We start from the raw sequence: 24532 nt of genomic DNA, 5'->3' as shown, positions 1-24532 counted from the left end.
TTGCGTCATGCAGGAATGTGACACTGATTTGTTTATTAAAGTAATGCTATATGAAAAACAAATGCGTGTGTGCTTTATCACAAAATGCTTCACTTAAGCCTTAGGAGAGTTATCTTAATACAAAGTTTCACATAAAAGAAAAAGAAAATATTCTGCCTCTTTTCTACATAATATATTAAGAGATACAAACCAAAAGATGAAATATTTCTTAAGTGAGAAATCTGGCTAGAAAGAAACCTGATTTAGAGAGCAAAAACTTAGTCACACCTGTAAGCTGCAGATGTGTTTGGAATGAGGATTAATGGTTTTTGCATCATTACTAGTACTTGTGATTTATGCTGCTAGGAGGAGCATGATCGCAATGAGGAGAGACAGGGAGAAAAATAAAATTAAACTTTAAATACTTTAGTAACATATTTTTGTATGTTTTTAGTTTTTTAATGTGTGATCAATATCAATATACACGTGTGAACATGTGTGGTTAATATTTTTGCTTTTACACATAATGAATCACCTGCTTTCTTACATTTTTGTAAGTGAAGTCTGTCTCTAACTAGGTCTCCAGCCTGTACTTGCTCCAAAACAAGATGTATAAAATCTGGGACATCTTTCTACAAATCAGTTTAAGAAGGAAGAAAAATAGGAAAGAAAAAATAAAACGAACACTTTCTTATTTGGCATATCTATTCCTTGCGTGTATTTGGATTTACAGCATATCATAAAAATATTTATTTCTCTGCTTCTGCTAGTGCTGCACAGCCTTTGCAGATACGGCAACATGAATCAGATTTTGTTCAGGATTGGGCATAATAAACAGCACTGTCAACAAAGTTCTGGACCTGAGATCATCTTTCCTGTTGATGTTGGATAAAGTGAAGAGAAAACAGCTTGATTTTAAGAACTTGGACCCTATTTGCAGACCTGGTCCTTATGAACACCGAGGGCCAACTGTCTCACAGCTTAGACTGGATCTGTCTGACTCTCAAGATCTACAGATACACAGGTACAGCAGTTATCTAAATAGACTACCCTATTTGCAATTAGACTGATTTACCTGTTACAGAAATGCATTTAATTCTAGTTTTCTTGGAGATTAAATTCTTATTGTATCCAAGACCTTGTCATGCACATTGGAAAGCACCAACCTCTGCACTAGGAGAGGAAAGCAATATTATGAACATTCAGGAGAATGTGCACTACAGAAAAGAGGACATACCTGGGGAATGGGGGGGTCAGAAGAACCATGCACAATTTATATTGAGTTAAGCAGTGGGAATTTTTTCTACTAATCAGGAAAAATATCCTAAGAGTTAGTGCTAGATGACTGTGGAACAAGCTCCCCCTCAGGGAAATGGTGGAAGCCCTATTTCTTGCAGTATTTAAAACTTGACTAGACACAGCAGTGGAAAGAACATTTTAGGGAATGATCCAAGAACTAAATGACTTAATAAACCCTTTTTCATCTCTAATTTCTTCAAGCCTCTCCCAGTCTCACATGAGAATTTGTAGCAGTGCACTCACATCCTTTTAACACACAGTTGCACAATCAAAAGCAGCACATTATGTTACTTCATGGAGTCAGTAAACTCTGTAATGGTTCTTCTGGGTCAGATAAAATATTTTCTTCACAAGTGAGGTGACTGGTAACATTTATTCCTTCATCCATTCTCATTAAGGTCCATGTTTCTAAAAAGCTCCTTTAGAATGTATATACCCAATTCTCCACGGCAAAACTGGGAAGGGAGTCTGGCTTTTAAGAAAGATAAAATAAAATAAGAAAAGTAAAAAGGAATTTTATGAAGGTCACACTGAAGAATCTTGAGCAAAATATTCACTCTCTGGTCACATATTTTCTACAAGGTATACAAAAACTCTCAGAGATATTTAAGACCGTTAATTGTCTGGCATTTTTTAAAGTGTTATTAACTGGAATGCCGTATTCCTTTAACTATAAAAAAACACGCAGCTAGCCATTCTTTTTACAATGGGGTGCTCTGGAATATCTGGTCTGGAAGTGGTCTCCCAGAATGTTTTGCCAACAACATACCTCCTACCCAGTATCACCAGTCAAATTCTCTAGGGTAGAAACAGGGTGTGCAGGAACCAGTTTGGTGAAGGAATAAAGCAGCACTGAGGAGGACACCCCACTCCAGGCTGCTCCCCGCAGTGAGGTCCTTGGAATGCAGCCATCATCTGAGCTGGCAGAGCCCAGAGCTGCTCTTCCTTCATGGCTTCTCCAGCTCTAACATCAGCAAGACATTTACACTGTGGATGCCAGGAGGAAAGGGAAGGGTAAACAGTGCATGTCTGTGCTGTTTCTGCATCCCCATCTCCTCATTTCGTGTTCCTTTCATCCCATTTTTGCAGGATCTTTGCATATCAATCAATCAACTATCTAAGGCTCTGCATGGGCGAAAAAAAACTGCATTAAAAATTACCTGTAATAATTTCTAAGAATAGTTCTCACACAATGATGTCATGATTCAGCAGATCTACACAAGCATATGTGCTAAGTCTGTTGCCAGAGTCTCTCATGTAACTTCAGTTATGCAAAGTAATCACTTTTGGCTCTCACTAGCATGAGTTACCAGACAACAGAACATATGCATTTGTATAACTTTACACCTACACTTTTAGTCACATCTCTTTTTTTTTGGATGTGTCTTTCTTAACTTTCATTGACCATAATAGTATCCAAAGTATAAAATGTAGCAGAAAATTGGCATAAAGCCAACAAAAAAGGAGGAATAGCATAGGAAAACAGATGAACAGTATTTGTTTAATTACGGAGAATTTGAACAATACATCCACCCATCTACTACATCCTTAGTAGAAGGCAAGTCATCCTTTTCTAATGTGTATGACAATTTGTGTGTTGGCTTTGTCCTCTGACATATGGAGCTCCCTCACCAACAGAAGCATTTATACATCTCAGGAGAGCAAAATATTTGCACCTGAATGCTTCGAAAAATCAGTCTAGAACTAGAAATCCACTGTCCTCACAACGGGAAAATGTTTTTACCTTTCACAGAGTTTAAGGTCAAAGTCTGGTCTTCTGTTAAAAAGAGACCATTAAATTTTCACACAGACAACCTTTATTAACTTGAAGATTTGGGTTAGACATTCAGCAGAGTAAACTCATGCACAGACAGAGATTCAAAAAGGCTAAAGTGGTGCTGCCTTTTCCTCTCTGCTAGACTAACAGGAATTGTGACACAGAATATTTCTCACTGGGGTCTCAGTGTAATGTGTCCATTGCCTGTACTGCAGCTTTTTGTATTAAATTCTCTTAGGCTATCAAGTTTGTAAACAAGGTCTTCAGATTTTTTTTCTGCCTTCCTGAGATTTCTCATACTTGTTAAATTCTCTCGTCTTCAAAACTACTCACAGATAACATGTCTTGTGCCAGCCAGTATACTCACACTTTTTGCTCTCTCTCCACCGTGTGGGAATTTCAAGCACACCTCTGACACACATGCACCCGCATAGAGATGCATTTATTCTCTTCACATGTTTTGGTCATTTAGTACCTAACACTCTTTAAGATTTGGAGTGATTTAGAGAGATTTAGAATATGTTAAACACGCTAAATATATTTTCTCTTTAAAAAATACTAAGTTTTCCTGCATTATTTTATCTCTAGTGGCAAATTGAGGTTCAAAGAGTGGAATTTTTCAAATATTTCAGTTTATGTGATCTGGCAGACTCAACTTTAAATTCTTTCCCTCTCTCCCCTTCAGTCCATGAGGTGTGGACAGCAGGAAGTGTAAGATGCCTCTCTAATCCAGAAAACTACCAAAATTCAGAACAAATTCTAGGCTGAAAAGTGTTGCTGGACCACAGTCCCTACAGGAAGTAAAGGTGGGAGCATGAAGAAGGACCATGTCTACATTTTCTTTTCTCTTCTGAAAGTGTGCTGATCACTGTAGCCTGATGTCAGTCATGTGCATAAATTACAGCTCCAAAGGAGTTATTTGAATACTTCCTCTCCAAAACATAATTCAGTCCTTTTGTCTCAAAGGTAAGGCAGCCAAGCACTGCTCTTTACCAGGAGGAAATTGCTAAAAAATAATTAAAAAAAAAGAAAAAAAGATAATGGAGGTTTTTATGCATATCTTTGCATCTTTACCTGCCCCGTCTGCATTTGATAACTGTCTGTTCTACAGACAAACACCAAACAGGCATTTCAGCAGACATACATAAAACTTTGAAACCAATGCAAAAATATTTTGTATTAATTTTGGTTTTCTAATACATATATAAAAGGACTATAAAATGTTCACTATGGATGTGTGTGTGGATGTAGATGTGGATGTGTGTGAATTACTCCACTCTCCTGTCCTGAACTCAGTCAAAAAACTCAAATCTGGGTCTTTGCAACTGGCAATGGTCTAACTGTATTTTTTCCCTTGTCTTGAGGAATCCAATGGAGGAATTAATCTATCTGTTTGGAAGTAGGATATGATTTAAAAAATAATCTGGAAGCTAAAACTAATTTTTTTGTTTAGCAAAAGTCCTCCAATCTGTTGTTTGAACAATTCTAGAACACAAATATCTACGGCTAGAAAGACAAAATACAGTCTGGAAAAGCAAGTCCTCCTGGCTGTGTCTGCAGCAGCAAACTAAGCAGTGCCAGGAAACATTCCCAGGCAGAGTAATACAATCATCTGTACTATTAAATTGCTAAAGTGGTCCTTCATACTGTTTTGGCTGAGCAGCAGCTAGCACTCTCCCAAACAACTCCCAGACATAGTTTGGTCACTGGCATGTGAAGCATTCCTGGTGAACATGGGCCTTCCATGCCAGTTGGCTGCAGGGGTAGGGAACAGTCTCAGACACTTTTTATTTTGTAAAAATACACAGCTTGTGTACCCCATTCAAACCTTGTTATGATTTTACAAAGTTGTATTTTAAAAACAAATGGGGTCAGCATGAGTAATATGTACAGGTAAATATAAAGGCAATACATTAAGCTTAGATTAGTCTGCCTAAATTAATCTACGAACTGCAGCAAGCATGGTGCCAGTCTAGTCTGTATGACTTTCATCATCCTATGCTAAGTTAGAGGTACCAATTCTCTGTACACTCAGCCAGTCATCTCTCTATTGCCACAGATCTGAGCTGTGTGAGAGGAGTTAATCCACACTAAAGGATTTAGGAACCACATAAAGCTCCCTGCTATAGATAACGAGGGTCATAGAGATGCAGGTTGTTCATTTTCATAAGAGTTTCTTGTTAATTTATGAAAATAGGGAGGGCCCTCTAAACAAACCTGTGCCCAAGGTACAAGGTAACAAAATCTGACCTACCTCCCACTGAACCCCTTTTGATCCTAAAACTCCTTATCAGACAAAGAGTAGGACTGCAGCCCTCCTGTGGGATTACTGTTTTAGTTAGAGAGGCAAAAATTTCACCATGAAGTGCAGATGATTTCCTAAGTGGCTTCTGCAGGTTGTTGTTGCTAACCTGCCCTTTAGACTAGGTGTATGAGGTAATGCACGTGGCAAAACCTAACCAGTTATCTCCCCACTCCTTCTGACAAAAACGGTGTGAAATTATATTGAGAAACTATATTAAGAAATTGTAGTGTTCATGAGTGAGGGGGCATTCAGAATTCAGCAGAAGTGACAGTGCAGTTGCCCATGATCTTTTCACTATGCACTCTATATATACTCTGGTATATTCCAGAAAGCAGCTTGATGGTGGCTTTTTATATCTTGAATAATGCAAAAACGACTCCTTTTAGTGACACAAGTTATCGATTCAGCTGAATGACTTTCTAAAGAAACAGAGCACCAATTAAGTGTGTCACTGTAGCCTTTCTTATTTTGGAAAGTGAGCAGTTTTAAGCACTTGTTTGAAGTCAGGCACGTGCTAGATAATTTAGTGAAACAAAGGACAGATTGCATCACCAAATATAATTCTGTCTCTAGCTACATAAGAGGATCTAGATAAACGCCAGATCTATGTACTAGCTTCATACTGAGACTCCTTAGTTTTATGATCAGGGTTTACGTTTTGACAGCTCATTTCACATTCCAGCCTCATTTCAAAGCACACAGTTGGGGTCAAAAATAGCTGAATGCAGTTCAACATGAAGTGACTTTTTCCTCTCTCCCCCCCTCACTTGATTATGCAAGATCTAATAGGCTGTGCTTCAGGTTTTGAAATTTTAGAATTCCAAGAAGAAACTTTAAATCTTCCAGATGCACTGCATGCATCTCAAACTAACATACACCATTTTTTCATTTTGCACCTTTTACAGAGCCACACAATTTACTGTTCAGCAGCAGCTGTTTGTTAGTGAAAAAAAGCAGTACATAAGAGCACACAGCATTTTACTTATTTTCCCTCTCTTGTCTTTTCTTTATAATACAGAGTCCTGAGTCAAGAAGGTAACTAGGCTTTATTTTAGTAGAGCACTCAGCTGCATGTTTAACTTAATCTTGAAGTATGTGATTCCCCAGTGAAATCACTTATGTGATAGGTGGCCTTAAGGGCCTTGCTGAAAGAAAATCTTCTTGAACACAGAAAAAATTATCTAACCTAAAAAAAATAAAAAAGAATTAGCCTGTTAGAGTGCTGCCATCTAGTTAGATGAGGGTATACAACAAATCCATTTACAGCTCTTGCAATATCTCACTGGCCAGGACACTGAGCTACCCACAGAGAGTCTTTGGGGACATCCGCTAATAGCTATTCAAAGGGATCTATTGAACCAGTTCCTCTGGGTTTGTAAAAACATAAGGATGTAAAGAAAAGTTATTAAACAGAACATGAGAGCCCTGGAAATTTGGAGATCATGCAAAACATTAGCAAATTTTTGCTGAACTCTGTTAACTTGTGCAGCAGTGCAGTAAACACCTGCGATTGCCACAGGTTTCTGCAAAAGTTGACAGTGCTGCAAAACTCACAGGAAGCAGGGAATGGTAAGAAAAACCTACTTTTAATTAACCCAAATCCATATAAGAGCCCCACAGACAATATTTTATTCAAACATGGTTTAATATGCAATTTTTTGAGGGAAATAGTTGCAGAAAGAAATTACAAATTTGCTGTTGACTAGAAGATTTTTCTTGAATGCCTTGGGGCTTCACATGGGACCTGTTTTACGCCAGGTAAAGGAGCATGCTGTGAAAACACACTTTGAAGTCTGGAAAAAAACAAGATGCAATGTGCTTATGGAGTGATACAAATAGTATTTAAAAAATGTTCTAAGCTACAGAAGTAAAATCCTTATCTGCTTGAAAAAATTAAGAGCCATGCTATTGGGAGGACTGCACTTACTATTGGACTACTGCTTGTCTACATTCCTTTATAAAAAGGTGGGGAATAATCATGTCTGGGTTTTATATTCTGGTGCGTGTGGATGCATGACACTGTTTAAATTCTTTATTTTCTGATTGGGAAGTGTGCTTTCCTATAATGCATTAATATTATCACTTAAGACCAAATAATTCCTAAAACAAATTGCTCTCTTATTACAGAAATAAGACAGGTTTAGGAGTTAATAAGTTTGCTATTTACTTTAACAAGTCAAGTATCTGGTCTTAATTTTTAATTACCTCGCACTTGTTTAGCAACCCAGTTTCTTGGAGCCTTGACCAGATGCTTTGGATTCTTCCAGCATGTTCGGGGTGATTAGCATAGTTCCCACACATGCACTGGTGCTTCAGCATCAGACTGTCATACACAACACCTTCAGCACAAAGACAGCACAATAAGAAACAAATGAAACAAATGCAAGTTATGCTGTTCCCTGTCATACATACTTTAGCAAAACTGGATTTTATTTGACAGTTACAGCAAGGTGAAAATCCCACTGAATCATTTAGGTTGGAAAAGATCTCCAAGATCATCGAGCCCAATCTTTGACCTATCTCCACCTTGTCAAGTAGACCAGACCACTGAGTGCCATGAACAGTTGTTTGTCGAACATCTCCTGGGATGGTGACTTCACCACCTCCCTGGGAAGCCCATTCCATGCCTGACAACCCTGGGAAGGAATTCTTACTGATGTCCAGCCTGGACCTGAACCTCCCCTCCCACAGCCTAAGGCCATGTCCTCATGTCCTGTTGCTGTTCTTCTGGGAGAAGAGACCAATTCCCACCTGGCTCCAGCCTCCTTTCAGGCAGTGTAGAGAGCAATAAGGTCTCCCTTGAACCTCCTTTTCTCCAGGTCAAACACCTCCAGCTCACTCAGGTGCTCCTTACAGGCATCACTCTTCAGACCCTTCACCAGCTTTGTTGCCCTTCTCTGGACCTAAATTTCTTTTTCCTTTGTGAAACCCTGAATTCTGATTTACAAGGTGAATCTTGTGATGCCAATAAAGCAAAGATTAATTCTCAAGAAATTATACAATTAACTGCAAAGAAGAAGGGGATTTGGGTGATGCCTTTTGAAAGATTTTATGGCTAGAAAAAAAAATCATTTGTTTTCTCTTTCTTCAGTGGGTAAAGTTAGTTAAAGATTTTAACCTGCATAAAAGTGTAAAGAATATAATTTAGAGAAACCTTTAAAAATAAATTATGAAATGGCAATGGCACTCTGCAGTTTTACTGCTTAACTAATACTATATTAACTCCAGATCTCAAAGCATATCAAATGGATGTTTCAGAGAGTTGAAACAGTGGCAGCCAGAGTCCTTTTCCATTAAAAAGAAAAAAGTTCCACCCACTACTCAATTAGGATCAAATCCTGTTGTTTGACTGCAAGCGCAAGGTACCTTTCGAATTTTCTATGGTCATTTATGCAAGGACAGAACAGCTTTATACAAAAAAGCTATCAATATCACATTGCTCTGTAGCTCTGTATTGGGAGCAAAAGAGAAATCTTAGTGAGTAGGCTCAAGCTAAATTCAATTTTCAAGGCTTTCCAACCAAGTCTGAAACACTGAAAAATGATTTTCTGTATTTACTTGTTCTTTGCATTTCTCCTAGACATGTCTGGAACAAAAATTATTTTCCTTACCCCTATGTGGACCATTTTCATTTGAGAAACATTTGGCTTTTTTCTTTCCCTTGCAGTTGAAAGAGACTCAAATTAACAATTTCTCCAAGCTGCAATACTTGGCATCCAAAACATCTTTCTTATGTGCCACCACTACTGGGGATGCCAACAGAGTTCTGGGAAAATTGTATTAGCCTGCTACTGAAAAGTCAGCCAGTTAAGAAAATACAGAATTAAAGTCCAGATTAAACAAAATGTTCAATACCACCCTTATTTAACAAAGTTCTATAATGGGTATTGAACATCAATAAAGTCTTTAAAAGCTCTGCTGAATAAGAGCCTGTATACATCGTGGGTGAGTCAAAGTTAAGGTTCTGAGATAATTCAGTTAGAAGCCAGCCAGAAGTTATGCTGCTCTAGAAATATTTATGCTGCCATATTTCTTAGCTCATGCACTTTACAACTGATCCTTTGGGATCTTGGTATTTAAGCCAAAATGATAATACACTTATGTAAAGTGTAAGGAGAATGCAAATATAATACCTAACTGCAGTATAATTAGGCTAAATGAATATCCAGCAAACATAATAGTTCATTAGCAATAAATTTTTGTATTTACTTTCTTATTCTGTTTTCTTTTAAATAAAAAAAGAACCAGTGAAAACCTGGAGCTAATAAGCTAATGCAGCTTAAAGTACATGCTGGCATTGTCAAAGCAGTTAATAATTTCTTTTCTCTGCTGTTCTTTGCTGCTCTGTCATTAGGTCTTGGAAGCGACTTGGAAGTATGCACACAAATAAGTGCATGCTCACATACTTCACTTTCCTTTTCTTGTCCATCACAGTTTTAAATTCTGCAGTCTGTTGCCTACTCAGCTTGTCCAGTTTGGCAGTGGCCATTATACCAACAGATAAGAAAATGTTTCCTCCCATCCCCCTGACCAACAGGGAAGCTGTTTATATGCTAACTCTACAGGCATCAGGACTTTCAGAAGCTTTCAGGTAGAATAAGCTGTTACATCAAATGGTTTTGAATAGAAATGCTTGTTAAACATTAAGAAAAAATTGCTGTAAGTTGAAAGTATCTTCTACCTGCCATTCTTTCAATTAATTTTCTATTCTTCTTACTTGAATAGTCCAAATAGCAGGTAATAGAAATAATATTAATAAATAAAAAACATGTTACTATGTTTTTTATACAGTCGGGTGTAATAATGACACTTTTTGATTACCTGTATCAGGGTTGCAACCAATTTCAAACTGTGTATTCGGGATGCCTCCTCTGGTTGACATAAACTTCCTTTGCTTAGTACTTTTCCGGAAATAGAATATAACTAAAAGTGTAATTTTGTTGTAGGTGAGTTATTTTTTCAGAATCAAAAATCAGTTTAATAAGGTCAGGTTAGTATTGCATGGCAGAAGCATCTGCTCCAAACTTTAAAATACCAAGATATTCACATCACTGAGTGCAAAATTTGTATCTGGGAGGATTAATTGACTTAAGAAAAGACTGAAATATATGTTTTCATTTATTGCAAGCTTTTAAATTGATTTAGGATGTGCAAGTGATTCAGATGTGTGGCTGCTGGTCATACAGCACATGTGCTTGGTACAATACCAGAATGCAGCAATAGAGCTTACTGCTAAAAATAGCCTGTAGGATTTCCCTAACAGGATTCAGCCAATAATCTCCCCATCCCCAAAAAAAAAAAAAAAAAAAGGGAGAGAGAGAGAGAGAGGGATATGAGGGAGACAACTGTTTTCAATTGCAGACTGCTGTGAAATATTAATAAAAGATGGTTATTCTGTCTCTCCAGAACAAATGCCTACAGCCAGATTCTGCTCTCAGATTCCTTGTGTAAATCTGAGCAGCTCCACTGAGACTGGTGGATTTATTCTGGATTTACACCAATATTACTGAGGTCAGAATGTGGCCCTGAAGACAGATGGGAATGGTGCCACCACTGAACCATATAATGATAGGGGACACAGGACAAAAGAAACTGAACTTGCATTAATCAGCAAAAACCAAGATTTTCCTGGTGGAGACTCCCTAGCACTCATTCATTTCAAAAATACTTTATTCGGGTCAGTTTCTTTTAATAATATTTTAAACAGAGGGGAGAGACCTAAAAATCATTGGCTAACAGCATGCTTTGAAGAAGATTAATTGCCCTGGATAACAACAGTGCCAATAGGAAAACCCAAGGGAAGAATATCTAATAAATTATTCCAACAAAAAATCTGAACTAAATAATGTCAAATATTCTGTAAACTGCCTAAATGAAAATTAAGTGGACTTTATTTTTTTTCCACCTTTAACTCATTATCTTGTGTATATACTGTATATATATTGCTTAACTCTCACAATAATTACTGTTCTGATTCCCTTCACAAATTTGGCTAAAGGCTTTTTTCTCATGACTCACAAAAATATGGGCTCAATTTGATGCCCCTGTAATAATCTGCTACAACAGTTTTCCTCCTAACTTTTTTTCTCTTCCAAGAATATATTGTCTTTAAATAGGAAAAAAAAAAGCCCATAACAGTAAATAATAACTCAAGGCAGGGACATGTTATTACATTAATTTCTAGAGTCTGAATTTGCCCTTGCTTCATGATACACTAGAATTTTCCCCCTTTCCATACACTCATTCCTTCCTTCCATGCTTTTAAAACTGGTAGTGCTGTAACTGCTGTGGACAATGGCTGGTTGCAGCTTGTGCTCTCTTAAGGAAGAAAATCACAGAACCATAGGATAGCTCATGTTGGCAGGGACCTCCAGAGATTTGTAGTCCAACTCTGCTCAGAACAGCTGAGCACTGTGATCAGACCACATTCCTCAGGATTTCCATCCTAAAGGATTTTCTAAAGGCCATATAAGAATAAACAAAAACTAGGTCTGAGTTTCTTTCTTTGAGTGACAATGCTAGGGCACCATCCAGATCCAGGAAATGGTATGCACAGATAAAGTCATTCTATACCATAACATCCCTTTTGTTAATAATACACAGATTGTTTTGTTGTTGTTTTTTTTTCACAGAAACTCTATTAGAACTGTTGATGTTGCAAAGTTTCTGTTCGTTGTTGCTCCAAAGGTGTCAATCTCATAACATAAAAAATAGCTTTTTTCAATGTACTCAAAAAACTGGAGTGATAAAGGTTACATGTGTAAGTCTGTAAGCTTAGACACATGTCAGGGAAGGAGATTTTTTAAACAGAAAGGAAAGGCTTAACTGTGAATACAGAGCTATGTGCTCTGCGAGATCTGGTGGATCAGCCAGGGGTACTGGCTATTAGCATAGATACAGCTTGTACAGGTACAGACCACACCCTCCTCAGCCAGTACCTAGAGAATGTAAAAGAGCTGAGGGTACGGAGCAGAGGTGGAGGAGCAGAGGCACAAAGTTTCAGGGCAGATGAAAATAGGAAGATTTTATTTCTTTTTTTCAGTAATGAATAGAGATTATTATCTTGAATTGAGCAGTGGAGGGAGGATAAAAGATTCAATAAAACAAGAAACAGAAATTCAAGAAAAAATTGCTTCATATTTTGAAAAAGGAATTCAGTGAAGGACTGAGAATTTCAGTTGCAATGCTGGCCTTCCTTCCATCCTGCCATCCTCTCTTCCTCTCTTCTCCTCTTCTCTCTCCTCTCTCTTTTTTTCTCCCTCTCTTTGCACTGGTGTTCGTGTAGCAATGCTTTACTAAAAGGGTAAATATTGACTCTGCCTAATCTGACTGCATTTCCATTGCTGAATTTATCAGGTTTCTTTGTGTCACATCTTGAGCCCTTTATGCTGGATGTCCCTTTCCCATCACCGTCTCCATTCAGTGTTTGTCATACATAATTTCACTCCTCTTATTTTTCCATCTCAACTTCACACTTTCTTTCTTGATTAGTTCCACTAATACCACAAGTCCACAGATCTATGTAACCCCCTTGACCCTACTCCCATTACTGAGGATTATAAAAGGAGGTGTCAGTAAACCTGAGCAATCAGGCTGAAGCAGCAGCTTTTACACCCGTAACTCCATTCAACTTTTTCAGTGGAACTGCAGATTTGTGAAAGGGACAGTGAAGCTTACACACAGTGAGCTCACTTTTGGTGTGCTCTGCAAATCTTGGAATAAGTTTACAGTGTTTTGGGGACTCCACGAACACAACTAGAAATACAGTGGCTTGGTCTAAGACTCCTGTTTATATGCAGCTGTTCTTTTTGGAGAAACTCATGGAAAGTGAATTAGTATGTTTGTTTCTGTACAACTCAAATGTTTTTTACCCAACAATAATAATACATTTTTGGTTTCTCAGTTCATATTCTAATTGGAAAGACAGGAGAGCATACTGTCTCACACAGTTGCTACAGTGCCCATTAAGGACTCAATCCTATGTAAATCTATGGTCATGGCCTGAAAAGATGAAGATTTTCAGGGCATGGGAAATTCTGCCAGCTGAAGGAAATATACTTCTAGCATAAACCTTCATAAACAGTAACTGCAATTATTTATTTCCCCCCCTTTTATTTTTCTTTGTGCACTAAGTGACTCTTCCCTTCTGACCATGCTCAAACGTTATACTGAAATTCAGGCTTTTAAAAGGATGGACCCTCATGCAAGGTTAGATGACCCACAATACGAAATTAGGTTTCTGTGGTCGTTTTCCTTCCTTTGACTGAAGATTTTTGGGGTTCTAATCGCTTTATTTTGGACAGTCCATGCTCCCTGAGCAACTGGAATGTTCAGGACCTAAGCATAAAACCTGCCTCTGTACAGACTCCACACAACTGTTGAATGACACAGAAGTGGTAGCCAATGTCACTTAGTCATGCCTACAACTTTGCTCTTTCTTTAGAGAAAGCAACCTTGAAGAGAGACTTATTTGTCAAATTAAGACATTGAGAATTACATCACAGTTTTCCTCCTTATTGGTGGTCTTTCTTCAACTTTTTGGTGGTCTCTTTACAAAACAGGCAACAAGAACACAAAGGAGAATCAGAGAATAGGGAAATGAAAGGAAAAGCTATAAATGACTTAAAGGCACCAAAAATGCACCTGTTTCTCTATTGCCAGAGCCAGTCAATGATAATAATTTATGACTATGTGAATATTAACCCTGTGATTTATCAGCTGCACTGGTTGAGTTGGTGCCAGTAGAGCATCATAAAACAGAGGAGCAATAGGGCTAAAACTGAACTCATTGCTGCAGGAGGTATTTGAGGCATTTAAGTCTGTTGATCCCACATGAACAAATGCATTTGCCCTGCCTATTAAAAACAGTCTTTAGGGAATCCTACCAGTTGTGTAGACATGCTGGCCAGGCTGGTCCATGTCTGGGTGAGATAATGTGGAGTCAGAGGGGGAAGATGGGGTCCTGGAAAGTGGTCGATGTTTATCTGATCCTGCCATGCCAACTGTAGCCATCTGAGCCTGGTAGATTTGCAACTGGTGGACATGCTGATGTGCCAGGAACTCCTGTTTCCAAGAAAACAGCACAGGAGAAAGAAATGTGAGATGGGATCAAGTAAAACACTGAGGGAAACATGTCAACAAATTAAGTTCATTAGGTCAGGGCTGTAATAAACAGTGGGAACTCCCACCCCCCAACTTGCACCTAAGACCCACTCAATAAATCCATTCAACAGATGTTGATGGCAGTGTGGGCTACTGCCTTTGCTAGAGAGTAGGTGATGGCAGGCAACCTGTCAGTTCTCCCTGACAGGAAAGACAGCTTCACATGCAAAGGCTTATAAAAGACAAAGTTTTTCTAACATATTGAATACATAATATGATGTTAGAACATGCATTTTATGATGCTGCACAAATAGAATTTAAATTTTCCCACAGCAGTGAAAGTGAAAAGTGATGTTCTTCCTACTCAGTACCAAATACGCTGAGCAAATATGAGTCAAGTTTCTACGGTTAACTCAGTTCCCAGAGCTGCCTGGAAAGCAGCAATGATTTGTATATAAGTTTTCACAAATCGTTTAGAAATTCAGGAATTGTTATGTGAGATCTCACTTAGGAACCATCTCTTTTTGTCATAACTGCTGCTGGCTGTAGGCAGAGGCAAACACTTGAGGGAAATAGGCAGGTGTGAAAAGACTGTAACAGAGTAGAAAAGAAGATTTTCTCTTCTGTTTTGTCAACAGATGGTCACTTTTGCTGACATGACAAAGGCTAAAACCCCGTGAAGCCGGTAGGAACCTGGCTCACTCCACGGAGTAGGATTGCTTCTCAAACCCTTTCCTTTCTGATTTTCTTTTTTTCTGTGTGTGTAGTCCCAGAACCTCAACAGAAAGAGAAACATTTTCAAACCACTTAATATGAATTCAGTTGAAATTCACACTTGTGACTTACAACTGCAGGCTGTTTATCCTCAAATGGGCTCAATATACATATATACAGGAATATATATATGCATGAGGCTTTTTCTTTTTTTTTTTTTTAATAAACCAGTAACAATTAGCATTGCTGTGTGTGGTTGCTTGGGACAGCAGCTCAGAGGCCTAGCTTGGTCAAGAAGAGATTGCTGGCTGCTCACAGAGGTGAAGCTGAGTTCAGGCTGTGTGGGAAGGCAGGTGGGAGTACCCCAGCCCATTGCACACTGCAAAATAAATCGGCAGCTCATGGGATGTGAGGCTGTCTACCCTCCATGTAATAAAAAAGGCCTTTATGCACACAAGTACTCATCAATAACAGCTGAAATTATAATAAATGCTTTAAAAAGCAGCCTCAAAACCCACATTAATATCGAGGGTCACTACTTCAGTGAAAAGACATAAGGTCATGGGAAAGGTAAATCACCTGGGACCTTGTCAAAAGTGACTAAATGAAGAAAAAAATATATGAGTAAGCAAAAAGAGGTTTTACAAGAATTGTCTTGGTTTAGAGTCATTGACCCATTTCTCTTCCTTTAAATACAGTCCCCAACTTTTCTTACTGTTTTTTTTAATGTACAATGACAGGATAGTGTTACATATTCCAGGAAATATCTTGAGCTATCTGAAGAGGTCTGTGTATCCATCTATGAACATAATAAAACTTAGCATTCAGGAACTTTTTCCTGAAATCTCTTTTTGCTTAGTTTTGCTAATAATTTTGATTGCGATGAATTTTCAGAGGTGTTTTTTTTTTGTCCTCATAGGCATAAATACCTTTGGCAACCTTCACTGGGATTGTATGTGATTGAAGATGAGTGAAGAATGCATGGATGGTATTGTGTTGAATATTTTCCTTATGAAGAACAGAAGTAGATACATTCCTTTGTGAGAATTTAACATCCACTTTCCTGGTGAATGCTGGTTTAGTGGTCAATAAAGTAGGCATAGAAGGCATTTTGCTGTCTGTGGCATGATTGCTCCCTGCATCCTAGGTTCAAGTGGTAGCAGCAGCACTGTCTGTCTGATGCTTGTGTATTCACAATCCCCTGCTTACTCTTCTAAACTCCCAGCTGAGAAGTTTGGAAGAAGCCAAAATCCTGCCTGCAGGAGCTGTTCATGGCACAGAATGTTGCTGCCAGACAGGAAATCAGTGGAATAGTGTTATTTCTGCTGCTCTCCTCGACTTAGATGTTGCCTTCATTGCATTAATTAAATAGCTGGTGTCTGTGTAGTTCTTTGAGCAAGGGAATTTCTGATTTAAATGTTCACACTAACTGTTGATAATTCATTGAGTTCACTTTTCTGATTATCATTAGAGTACAGAAGAAAAAAGGATTTATTCTCTGTTGGAATGCTCTTCAAGCTAGTAGGGGCTCACCAGTGGATTGTGGTAGTAGTCATCAAACTTTTTTACTTAAACTTACTTCTTAAAGAAATATTGGAAATTCAGCTGTCAGTGGGGGGGGATTGATGCCGTCTCTGTTTGGACTTTTTTCAGTGCTAGTCAACTCTGAACTCTGAGGCTTTAGAGCTGTATTTTCTGCCTTTCTTTTACTTCCAGACCTGAACTTCAATTTTGCAATATCTGTGCATTTTTCTTTTTCAGTGAAGCTGTAAGTTTGCCATTCAGTCAATATCTGAAATATATTTTTTCCAGGACTCTGATCTAAAAAAGTCAATTGAAGTGAGGTTTTTTGTTTGTTTTATGTTTGTTTTGGTCTTTTTGTTTGTTTTTGCTTGGTTGTTTGTTTGTTTTGTGGGTTTGGGGTTTTTTTACAGTGTTTTTGAAAAAGAAGAAGAAAAAAAAGTCTGGAACATCACAAAACATAGATAACTTTGGAAGATGTTCCTATCTTTGCTTCTAAAATTATTTTGTGTTTGTGTCTATGTAGTCAATAGAAACAATATTTTTCATGCAGACAAACAAATTGAGGTAATCTTTTAAAATACAACTCAACCTGTGTGACCATCACCTAAACCAGACATCTATTTCAGCAATTTGCTGGAGATCAAGAATACACACTATTCTTTCTCTCCTCCATTTTCAGTTTAATGTGTGTCCTGTTTATATCATTCTCCCCTCCTCAAATGAAACCAGACACATACTGTGTTTGACACATGTTTATCAACATAATCTGTTCAGGGAAGGAGAAGAAATTTGTGGAAGGTTCCATGGAAATTGCCTGACACCTGCTTTAATTTCTGAGGACGCAGAAAACATTTGCCTGTGAAAATCTTTTAAAATGTGTTAAAAGTAGAGTAGTTTGTCTCACAAGGCTTACACTGAGCTTTACATCCTCTTGTGGAATCCAGATCCTTTAATATTAAAAACTGTAGACATCAGCAAAGTTTAGACTTGTTTAGATTTTAGTCGAAGTTTTAGGCTAACTTCCTGATTAGGTTTTATTTTACAGACAACAGGCACTCATGAAATACATATATTTTTCCAGCCACCAACATATTTATGCTGTAAGCATTTCTGATACTCTGAGTCACAGACAAGTGGATTAATGCAATGAGTAATGTGGATAATCAACACACTTATCTGGCTCCCCAAATGCCCACCTGGCCTCTGGAAGGGATTAAAGGAACACAATGAATTCGTCTTCAGGTTTTATGTGTTACAGCCCTGCAAACACATGTCCATCTCTCCAGCGATATGACAAAAGCAGTATTTGCACATCTGCAGGGCTAGTGATTTGTGTGAATATATTTGGAGTATTTCTTAGGTAACCTGAGCCCTGTCTGCCCGGCATGGAGCCTGCTAGTTCCAGGTGCCTGAGATTAGTTTATTAGTGGAGGCAAGCAATTAGGGCCTCTGCTGGAGCTAGAGGAGGGCCATCCATTCCTTCCACAGAAATGAGCTCAGCCCTTCAGTAATTATTTTGAGGAGGAATTTTAGAATCAGTGTCTAAAGAGAATATCAACCTTTTAGGAGCACGGGAGGTAAATACTTGTTGTTCTCCTGGTATTATTGTAAGGTTTGCTTAGCAGGGCTCTGAATTAATTTGGGTTGGTGTGAATATTCCTTTCATGTGTGATCTGTACATTTTGAAGCTTAACATTTTGTAAGTTCGAGGGATTTTAATGAGAACTATTTACTTATTTCTACTAGCTGTGAGAACTGATAAATCACGAGTACATTCTGTCAGATTATTAGATGTTCTATGTTGAAGGATAAAACATACGTGAGTTGTCTATAAATTAACAGTCCTTTGAACTGTTATGTTTTGTGCAGAGAAAAAGAATATGTGGGATCCACTCATAAAGGTTTCTTTTGACTCTTAATTGTCTGGTTTTTTAACTTAATATATTAATATTTAGTTTAGTCACAGCTAAATAAATCCAAAGATTTGTATTTCTGCAGCATAATCCTGCATGCGTAGGGGTGTATTCACGCCTCTCTTCAGGATTTATGCTTTGGCTTTTTTCTGTTGTGGTAGAGAACCTTTTTTTCCTCTTAGGGATAACAAATTTAGCATTTCTTAATAGTAAGATTACTACTCTCATGTATTTGTGGCCAGGTTTATATCCCTCTGTTGTTGTGCCTTTTGCCCATCCTGCCTTCCTCTCCCAAAAGACCTTAAGCATTACTAACCTTACAAAGCTTTTCCTCTCAAAGCATTTTTGGTGGTCTGTTTGCTAATTTCCACATTGCTTTCAGAAAATTACCCAAAGGATGAGTAATTTCCTGAAGGCGAAAGCTACATGCATGTGCTTCAGAAAGTTTTGCCCTAGGTAAGGATGTCAACAAGACCTGCTGCCTTTCAGAGCTTCCTCTCTCTCTTTCTGAAGGATATTTCTGATGCCTGTTCTGCTGCCTTGTCTCACCCCATGGCTCCCTTTGGAGCACTGCTCCTTAGCCCTGTCCAGACCTCTGTAGCAACATGGGAACAGAGCAACTTCAGATCTTGCCACTTGTCTTCTCTACCACCTTCCCAGGCTTTCTGCCTTCCCAGTTGTAGCTGAGTGCATCTAAGGGGTGTCCAGACCAGCCAGTGACTGCATCCAGCAAATCCACTGCATCCAGCGACTGCATCAGCTTGCAGCAAATAGAACTCAATCCTGCTTTAAGGTCCCTGTGAAGGCAGTCTTGGCCCAAACTATGACAGCATCATCCAAAGACTGTCAGAGTCAGAAATTCTGACAAACTTCTCCTTCAACACAGATGTAGGTAGTTAACTGTCCTTCAGACATATCATACAATATATTAATAGTTTTGACCTTGGTTATTCTCAGAAGTGACAGAAAAAAAACGTAGAAAGCAATGAATGCCTATACAAAGGAGTTTGATCTTTGTGACAAGAAAACTGTGAGTAAGTGAAACTTTTAGCAATTTTCACCCGGGATTTTTGTGAAGTACTATTTTGCCTACTGTCCTCAAACAGAAACGTAACTAGTTGCCCTCAAAAACCAAGCAAAAAATAGGTCCTGAGGTCTTAAAAAAAAAAATGCGAACCAATATGAAAGTGTAGGAAAAGTGTCTCTCTGTCAATATATACAACCTAAGATAGAAATTAGTCTGAGATATCTTTGAAAATGAGTATGTTGAGACATGTTTTTAACTGCTCTGTCACTTCGAGCAAACACATCACTGAGAAGCCCTACCAGTTTCTATTTTTGACAAAACCACATGTGGAGCCACCAACTTCTATGGTCATCACTTTCAAAAAACCCCAGTATCACCATCTGAAATATAGTCAACCACAAACTCAGAATCAGCATTTTTATGAAAAGTAAGTAAATTACCACTATGGTTACAGACACATAGATTGAATATGTAAAAATGGATTTAGAGCAAGCAAAAGCATAGACAGGAAGAAACAGGACAGTTAGCCTTGAGGCATCTGGATATATTAGGTCACATATTATCGGGATGTTTATAGAATTTGAATTTCTCATGCTGTAATCCAAGGAACACGGTGTCGACTAGAAAATTGATAAATAGAAATTAAGTCTGATCAACTGAATTTTAGGTGCAGATACAGAGCAGTGAGACGGAGGTTATAACCCAAAACTGCCTGGTGTCCCAAGTAGAGATTTGCCTTGGCAGCAAGCTGCTTCTCACAGCAAAATAACCCCATGCCCTGTGCCTTCCCCTTGCCTTCTGTAGGACTGTGGGATGGCTTTATTCCAGCTGCTGCCAAGGTAGAGCTTAGCACTTAGGCTGGTCCTACTGCAGTGACAGCTCAGGGAATGGTTATCACCCTCAACCTGTTTTGTTTTCCCCTTCTGTTCCTGGAGCTGCAAAGCTGCTGCTGGAGAGGTCCCTGCCCCTCTCCTACCATCCTTCCCTTCTAGCACAGGAACACCTTTGGGGTTATATGTTTATGTTATAAAAATTACAACACTTTTGGGCAAGAAATAGGACAAGAGCCCAGACAATGGGATAAAAAGAGTATGCTCCTTTATCAAGGCACATAGGAGAAGTTGCATTTTGGAATGGGGTTGCCTGGCTAAATGTGCAAGTCCAGGCTGGAGTCACACACCCCTTGCCTCTGGCTGCAGGATGTAACAGGAGAGGCAGGACCCTCCCTTTTACCTCTACTCTTGCATGAGGAGGTGGATGGGCTGCTGACCTGTGTTTTTAAAGGGAGTAGGGTGAAAGTACTTCTCTTGGATGGAAAGTTTCCAGAAACCTAAGCATCTAAACGTGGCCCATGTTGGTCCCATGTAAGTGAGGAATCAAGGTGGTCACACGATTTGAGAAGTTTTCAGCTATCTTTGTTAAGAACCAAGCAGTCGAAGCCTGGCATGATTAAGAAGAAAGAAATTTTGGGAGTGACAGAAAAGGTGGCCCTAAAATCAGACACTTTTACTGGGGAGAAATTCCAAGAGTCCAACTGAGCTGCTGGCTTCACTCCTGATTCCTGGTCCTGTGAGACCTGCCTTCTCTGCTCCTGACATTGGCAGGTACTTGACTTCTGTCACTCCTGCTAAAGTGCTGACTGCAGTGTGCACAGCACTCATCCAAAGGGAATGCAGCACCTCTTCAAATGCTACCCTCCCGGCTGAATCTTTTCCTCACGTTCTGACTCTCTCAGATATTTAATACAAATGTATTAATAACTGGGGGTACAATAAGGGGGGGGAAATAGACCACTTGAGTATCTTGTGGGGCTTTTTTGTTGTTTTTTAAAGGAAACCTCTGAAGAGGTTTCTTGTTACTTTATTGCTTTTACTAGAAAAACCCTGACTTTCAGAAGTCATTTGGTGCTTTCCAAAAAAAAGAACACAGAGAAGTGCAGAAATGAATGCAAAAGCAAAATACCATTGCTCATATGTCTTGTTGTAAGTTTCAGTATTAGCAAGTATTTTCTTCTTTTACTTTGACATGAAGAATAAGCAGGCTCTATAAAAACATTTAATGGTTACAACCATCTAATCCTAGTAGCTTTTTGAAATCAATAAGTTGATATTTTGGCCAAAACTAATGAATGATAACATCACCTGTATCACATGTTTCATTGCTCTGGGAAATGTCACTCAACTTTCTTCAACAGTATTGACAAATCAAAAAGTTTAGTGTTACTTTTTTTAGCGATCGTTTCAACCACTTCAATTTTTCTGGTCTTTATCAGAACTACTTTTTTTAGCGGACTTGTGTGTTTTATTTTTAAGTGAAGAATCATTACTTCGGCCTTCACACAGAAAAATAATAATCTCCAGGCTAAATTCGTTAGAAGTCTGCTGCCAATCTGTGTTTCCTGCGTATTTCAACAGATTCTGCTTTGGTTTGACAGACAGTTCTTCTGAGTTTGTTTTATTGTAGAATTAATGGAAATTACTTGGATCTGACATATAAAGAGAAAATCGTGGAAAACCCTGCTCTTCAATATAGAGTCCAGACACACTAACACAGAAGGACTTGGGGGTGCTGGTGGATGAGAGGCTGGACATGACTCTGTAATGTGCCCTCACAGCCCAGAAAGCCAAACGTGTCCTGGCTGCACCAAAAGCCCCATGGCCAGCAGGGCCAGGGAGGGGATTCTGCCCCTCTGCTCTGCTCTGCTGAAACCCCACCTGCAGGGCTGCATCCAGCTCTGGGGTCCCAGCACAGGGAGGACAGGGATTTGTTGGAGACAGTCCAGAGGAGGGCTGCCAAGGTGACCAGAAGCACCTCCCCTGTGAGGAAAGGCTGGGACAATTGGGATTGTTTAGCCTAGAAAAGAAATGGCTTCAAGGGTGAGCGAATTGCAGCCTTCCAGTAACTGGAGGAAGCTTACAAGAAAGATGAAGAGAAACTATTCACAAGAGCATGTGAAGGCAACAGGGAATGGCTTCAAACTGAAATAAAATGTAAGTTTAGATTTGATATCAGATAGAAATTCTTTACTGCTAGGGTGGTGAGCCACTGGAGTAAGTTGTACAGAATTTCAGATGCACCATCCCTGGATGTGTTCAAGGACAAGTTGGATGGGGCTCTGAGCAACCGGGTCTAGAGGAAGGAATCCTTCTCCATAGCAGGGGTTTGGAACTAGATGACCTCTAAGTTCTGTTTCAACCCAAGCCATTCTGTGGGTCTGTGACTTTTACCCCTCTGAAGATTTCAGAGAGAGATATATTGCCAAATCTCACACCTTGCTTCAATGTGGTTAAAATGCTCACAGAATTCCTTTCTCCAACACATATGTAGCAAGAGATAGAGTTTCTTTAAAAATTATATATATACACATATGCATCCACAAAAATCACAAGATATTTTAAAAATGTTTTTCTCTCTTCAGTGCAGAGCTCCATTACACTTTTGAGATTTTGGAACACAAGGAAATAGTGATATATAGCAAAATGTTGATATAAGTTGAGACTACAAAATAAAGGATTTTAATATAGAAAGGATGCTGCAGATGGGAAAAGAAACTGTCACAAAAATCCTTTCAGATCTGTTCTATATATTTAGAATTCTACGTAGTTGTAGAATGCTCTACAAAAATTGAACTGAACATCAAAAGGTTACTTACAAATATTTCCCACTTTGTTTTCTAAGCCTAGGGTTTGCTGCTTCTGACAAGTGTGAGAATTTCCAGAATGGGCAGATTTAAAATGGAGGAAAAACCCCTTATGTTTTCTGACTTAGGAACAACTAGAGAGTTAAAAAGAAACAAGGAAAATGTTATGTGCATAGCATAGCACAAATTGTATAGTGCAGACTGCAAAATACATTATGCTATTTCTCATTCCTTAAGTTAATCTCTGAACTTAAAATGCAAACTAATGTTCAGTAGATTATATATCTATTGCTTGTCATATTGCATGGGAAGGATAAATGAAAACTTGCCTCATCACAATGTACTTCAAATGGGGCTAGATTGCTGTTACAAGGAGGGATTTGGAACACTGGGTGGGACTAAAAGGAAGAAGAGAGAGGGAGCAGTATTACAAAATTCAAACATCTGAACAGCATAAGGGCCAACCTCTTTCCTTCTCACTCTCTCTCTCTTTTTATGATAATGCTTTCCACTTTATTTCTGGTTTTAAAATTTGGAAGCTGTTTTGTTTGTATGCTCAACTATAATTTCTTGCCTTTGTCCCTTTTCCAAAAACTGAATCTTTCACATGCTCACATTAATCCTCAAATAGTATAAGATATTAAAACAATTGCAAGAAATGGAAGCATCAAGAATAAGTAAAAAGAATACTGGCTGAGGAGAAGTGGGGCAATAAGAACATTTGTCCCAGTGTAGCACTTCTGGAAGGTGGTTCATTGATTTGCTCACACTACATAGGGATCTCAACATTGCATTAGCTAGCATTGTTCTTCATCTAGAAGAGAGATCTCTCTAAAGTACCCAGGAGTAACTTACAAGAAAAGAAGTCAGAATACTTAAAAGACCAAGAGACACTAAATTACAGGCCAAACAATAGTCTGCATTCCTCATCTGGGGTCTGTTACTCCTTACTATGATCTATGTCCGTCCTGAAACGAAACAAAACAGTTTTAGGTATAGTAATTAATATTTTTATAGTTGCCTACATATGGAGCAAAAACAGCTTTCTACTTTAGACAGTGGCTGTTTTCTTTTTCAGAGGATAGCTGTTTAGTACTTAGAATTACTGATTCTTTGTTTTAAAGGCCAGCTGAGATAGTGATGTCTCAATTCATATATTGGTGAAGATCAGCTCCATGGCTGGTGAAGTCCCTTAAAGCACCTCCCTAGCTGTGGTCTGATGGCATCTTGGGAGGACATCCACATGCTGGAG

At 38.6% G+C, this 24532-nt stretch overlaps 1 protein-coding gene across 19 annotated transcripts in view; it reads right to left on the bottom strand.

Moving 5' to 3' along the window:
• The window catches only part of HDAC9 (histone deacetylase 9), a 457908-nt gene that overhangs the window by 132919 nt on the left and 300457 nt on the right, over window positions 1-24532 (bottom strand). For all 19 annotated transcript variants that reach the window (XM_014894384.2, XM_088162701.1, XM_088162750.1 and 16 more), the window contains 2 exons: window positions 14246-14423; window positions 7566-7699 (listed from right to left, as the gene is read on the bottom strand). In XM_014894384.2, coding sequence (XP_014749870.2) covers window positions 7566-7699; window positions 14246-14423 — 312 coding nt within the window. The remainder of the gene's footprint in view (window positions 1-7565; window positions 7700-14245; window positions 14424-24532) is intronic.

Source organism: Sturnus vulgaris, chromosome 1 (genome assembly GCF_052056855.1).
Source record: "Sturnus vulgaris isolate bStuVul1 chromosome 1, bStuVul1.hap1, whole genome shotgun sequence".
Lineage (NCBI taxonomy): Eukaryota > Metazoa > Chordata > Aves > Passeriformes > Sturnidae > Sturnus > Sturnus vulgaris.
This window is presented reverse-complemented; position numbering and strand designations above follow the sequence as displayed.